Source organism: Brassica oleracea, chromosome C7 (assembly GCF_000695525.1).
Source record: "Brassica oleracea var. oleracea cultivar TO1000 chromosome C7, BOL, whole genome shotgun sequence".
Taxonomy (NCBI): Eukaryota; Viridiplantae; Streptophyta; class Magnoliopsida; order Brassicales; family Brassicaceae; genus Brassica; species Brassica oleracea.
In genome coordinates, this window is record NC_027754.1 from 37,192,025 (window position 1) to 37,196,756 (window position 4,732).

Sequence of the window (4,732 nt, forward strand, 5' to 3'; positions counted from 1 at the left end):
ATACATTTGTTTAGTTTGCATGGTTAGCCATGTGATAATCAATACTTCATGTAGTCAGCAATCATTTTTCCTTCATATAATTATTAGATCAAACTTACATAAATGGAAAATCCCAACAAACTCGTGTTTAATTGATTTGTTTTGTATTTTTCTAGATTGTGGGTGGAAGCATGATAATTAAGCTTTCTATAAAGTTTAGCCAACCACACCAACCCACCTTGCCTTTTTTTCTCGCGTTAATAAATGAAAAGGGAAAATAACATTTGATTTCAAGATTAAAAGCTATGCAAAAATATTGAAAATAAAATTGATAATAAGAGCGACTCCAATATTATGCAGTATGATACATGTTCTCATAATCTTTCCTATGAGAGCATGTATCATACCCACCATTGGATTTGGAGTCCTTAGCATTATAATAGTATTTTTGTTGCTTTTTGAATAGTTAAGGATTTGAGTCTAAAATGTGTGTCAAATGGTGTTACTCAAAATGAAATCTTTAGGAATTTAAAATTATTAAATTTTTAAAAAATTTTAATTTTAAATATTTTTTATTCAATGATTAAAAGCAAACATACAATAATTATGCATCTTCATCATCACCAAACTTGTTCCAAATATTTTCGATTAAATCATTTTTCAATGCTTCCTGTGTATGCCTATCTCGAACATGATTCCGTAGACCAAGCATATTACCGAAATGGGTAGGCATGTTGTTAATATGCTCAACATGTGAACTTCTGCTCGAGTCTCCTTCTTCAAATTCAGATGTATCGTACAGAGTGTATCCACCTCGTTCATTTTCGACAATCATATTATGCAGTATGATACATGCTCTCATAATCTTCCCTATTTTTTCCTTGTCCAATGACAGCGCCGAGTTTTTCACTATCGCAAATCGAGCTTGCAATACACCAAAAGCACGCTCCACATCTTTTCGGGTAGCTTCTTGAACTTTAGCAAATAACTCTGCTTTAGGACCTTGAGGGAGTGTGATAGATTGGATAAATGTTGACCATTTTGGATATATACCGTCCGTGAGGTAGTACGCCAAATCATACTGGTGTCCGTTGACCATGTACGTTACCCTTGGAGCTCGACCTTGATAAATGTCATCAAATACAGGTGATCGATCAAGGACGTTAATATCGTTTAAGGTACCTGGAGAACCGAAATAAGCGTGCCATATCCAAAGATCTTGTGACACTACAGCCTCTAAAACAAGTGTCGGCTTTCCTGATCCACGTGTGTATTGTCCTTTCCAAGCGGTTGGGCAATTTTTCCACTCCCAATGCATACAGTCGATGCTTCCAATCATCCCCGGAAAGCCGCGGATCTCTCCAATATCGAGTAAACGTTGAAGATCCTCAGGAATGGGTCTCCGTAGATATTCTTCTCCAAATAATAGAATGACGGCATCTGTGAAATGGGTTAAACATGAAAGTGCGATGCTTTCACCGAGTCGGAGATACTCGTCGACGGCGTCAGCCACACAGCCATAAGCAAGCATACGAATAGCCGCCGTACACTTTTGTAGTGTAGATAGACCCAACCGTCCGACTGCATCTCTTCTTTGCTGAAAGAATGGAACATTTGCTGAGAGGGTGTCGATAATACGCATGAATACTTGCTTGTTCATGCGAAAACGACGTCTGAATAAATTTTTCGAAAATGAAGGATTTTCACTAAAATAGTCATTCCATAGACGGTTGTGGCCCGCTTCGCGGTTTTGTTCGACATATGCACGTTTCTTCTTTTTATCTGTTCGATTCTCCACGATGATGTTGTATGTGTCTTCAAAATATTCATCAAAAGCCTCATTGACAGCCGCATCGAGTCTTCGGTCGACTTCATCTGCCATATTTGCCTATCCTTCCTTCAAAAATTATTTAGATTAATGAAGAAAACATTTCAATCTTACAAAATTGTGGTTTAGTATATTTTTTTAAATCTAAAACCGTTCTCTAAAATTATAGAATGTGTTTTTCTAAATCATTAGCTCAATTAGTAGGAACACTTTAAATTTATGAATACAATTCTACATGAAATTTTATATTGAGGCTCAATAATGTTGTAGTTTATCATGTTGTCAAAATTTTGAGGCGACATAGATGTAGAAAAGTCAGCATACAAAATGCAAAGCACGTAAATATTATATGAACCTAAATTGTTTGAAGGCTTACAGGTTGCAGTGGGATGAGTGGAGCCTTTTGTGTATCGATTGATTGTAATGGTTGCTGTGTATCGAGCCTTGTTTATTATTTTGGTTTGTAAATATGTAATAGAAGGCAAAGAAGAGCATAGGAAACAGAAAACACTAAAACATCATTTTACATACGTTTTTGAGACAATACAAGGAAGAAGAAGCACACTTGGTTCACTTAAACATCCGAGTCTACAAAGAGACTTATAAAGGCAACATGGTACACGACTTGGTCCACATCAAAATACAAACAGAAAGATACAAATAGCCCGTGACTTGGTTGATTTCTAAATAACAGGAGAAAGAGACAAACCACCCGTGACTGAAAATACAAACAGAAAGATACCAGCTTTAGTCTTCAACAAGCACATGGTCTTGTACTTCACCTGAGACAGAGGAAAATCACGTGTGTAAGCAGAGGATAATTACGTATGTAAAAGTGAAATGACAACTACACTTGAAACTAGTCTAATGCAAACATGTGAAACTAAGGTTAGAGATAACAAACCCTACAACAACTCAGATAGAAGTTTCATTTTGAGAGCTGAATCCATCTCAGAGAGAGGCTCGGACTTCGCAAGCAAACACTCTAGCAAACTTTGCTTTGAGATTTGTTTTTTGATCTCCAACAAATTCTCAAGCTTTGCCAATTCTTCTTCTTTTCCAGTTTTCTTCCTCTTTTTAGCAGCCTTCGCAGCCTTAACCCCAACTGGTCTCTCCTCTGGCTCTGGCACTGCCCCTTCGCCATCAACAGGATCCACTGGTTTGCGCTTTTCCTTCTCAAGATAGGTGTAGCACCACTTCACATCATGCCTAAGCTCTCTCCACGCGTGTTCCAAGTTGAACTTCTGGTTCTGGTCGCTGTGGAAGATATCCAAGGCTGACTTCATCACATCGTTGTCATTTTGCCCTCTCCCCTGCTCCCTCAGTGCCATGTCGTAACATCCAGCAAATTTACAGACCAAATCATTGATCCTAGCCCATCTTTGCTTGCATTGCCCAAGTTCTCGAGGGATAGTCCCAGCCAGAAGAGGACTAGCGTTGTAATACTCTACAATTCTCTTCCAGAAGGCTCCAGCTTTTTGTTCATTACTCACTATTGGGTCTTTGCTGGTGTTGAGCCACGAACCTATGAGGATTACATCCTCTTTCGGTGACCACTTTCTCCTCTCTTTGACACTTGACTCATCACTACTTTGACCGGAAAAAAAAAGAGGTTGTGATGAGCCAAGGTCAATTGACCATTGGTTCGCTAATAGGTTAACATAACCATTGTTATTTGCCATTTACGAAGAAGTCTGTGTTTCTCTAGTAGAAACACAGAGGATTAAATAAGGGATTCTCCATTAACAGCATTGAAGTGTAGTGGAAATCTGTCCTATCAGAACAGCTCACGACCTTTAAATGAATGTTTTAGTCTAAAAAGAAGCAGTTAATGCATAATTTAATGATCGTTTGGTGGGAATTTAAACTACGAAGTTAACCTTATTTTCAAACTACAACGTTAACCAGTGAAAATCCTAGTTTGGTTTCAAACTACAAGGAGACACACCCCACTATCCTAGTTTGTTTTCAAACTACAAAGTTACACACACACGAACCTACTTTGTTCTCAAACTACAAGGAGACACACACACTATCCTACTTCGTTCTCAAACTACAAAATTAAATCCGTACGAATTCAAACTGGTAATTTTGAACTAGAGATTTAAAGAGTTCAAAACACTAACCTCAGCGGACTCTCTCAAGTTCAGAAAGATTGTAAAAATTAGTTTCAACGTTAAGTAAGAAACTAACCTTAAGCGCCTCGCACTCGCGCAGGAGCTTCTCCTGCTCGAGAAACTTTAGTTTGAGCCTCTCAATCTCTTGTTGCACACCCATTACCCATGGCTGCCTAAAATGCAGCCCGTCATTCTGCCAAAACATAAAATTCGTAAGCAAACAGCAAAACAATTTGGAGTATAAAGAGACAGAACATTTCGAACCTGGTAGTCTGTGCAGATGAAGTATCTTTTCCCCGGGAGGTAATCATATGTATCATCTTCGTCGACGAACTCCTTTGTGATAGATCCACAGGGGCACAGCTTCGGAATTCCCTGTTGGGCATCTGAAATGAAATGAAGCATGTTGTAGTACGCTTTGTGTGCTTTCATGTCTCGCAGTTCGTCCTCCATTTAGAACCTACAAGAACAAAAAAAATATAAGCGAATCATCAAAAGCCCCAAATTATAAAACCCTAAATCGATTTATAAAACCCAACATCGAATGACAGCTCAATCACGGACCCTTAAATCCTCCGAAATAACCAAGAACTATATCGAAAAGAAGAGATTGGCAAACCCCGACAGAAACCCTAATTCGAATTTAATCCCCAATCGATAATGAAACCCGAAACCTATTCAAACCCATGAATCGAATCCATAAAAACAGGAGAAATCTACATGCATCTACTCCATAAGAAAGAATAGTGAGTTTAAACGGTCGGATTTGGCCGGATTTACCTAAAACGAAGCAGATCGCCAAATCACC

At 38.4% G+C, this 4,732-nt stretch overlaps 2 protein-coding genes across 2 annotated transcripts; both read right to left on the reverse strand.

The window, feature by feature from the left end:
- Positions 1–583: 583 nt before the first annotated feature.
- LOC106303227 lies at positions 584–1,861 on the reverse strand. Its single transcript, XM_013739557.1, has 3 exons — positions 1,300–1,861; positions 1,033–1,161; positions 584–792 (listed from the first exon to the last, which is right to left on the reverse strand). Exons 1-3 carry the CDS (start codon positions 1,859–1,861, stop codon positions 584–586), a joined length of 900 nt encoding a protein of 299 aa, XP_013595011.1.
- Positions 1,862–2,712: 851 nt separating this feature from the next.
- LOC106303228 (glutathione S-transferase T3-like) lies at positions 2,713–3,489 on the reverse strand. Its single transcript, XM_013739558.1, has one exon. It carries the CDS (start codon positions 3,487–3,489, stop codon positions 2,713–2,715), a length of 777 nt encoding a protein of 258 aa, XP_013595012.1.
- Positions 3,490–4,732: the final 1,243 nt, after the last annotated feature.

Coding starts and splice junctions, on each gene's coding strand:
- LOC106303228 (XM_013739558.1), bottom strand. CDS start 3,489: ATGGCAAATAACAATGGTTATGTTAACCTATTAGCGAACCAATGGTCA.
- LOC106303227 (XM_013739557.1), bottom strand. CDS start 1,861: ATGGCAGATGAAGTCGACCGAAGACTCGATGCGGCTGTCAATGAGGCT. Junction 1,162..1,299: donor GATGATTGGAAGCATCGACT/GTATGCATTGGG, acceptor TCGGTTCTCCAG/GTACCTTAAACGATATTAAC. Junction 793..1,032: donor GGCGTACTACCTCACGGACG/GTATATATCCAA, acceptor AAAATGAACGAG/GTGGATACACTCTGTACGAT.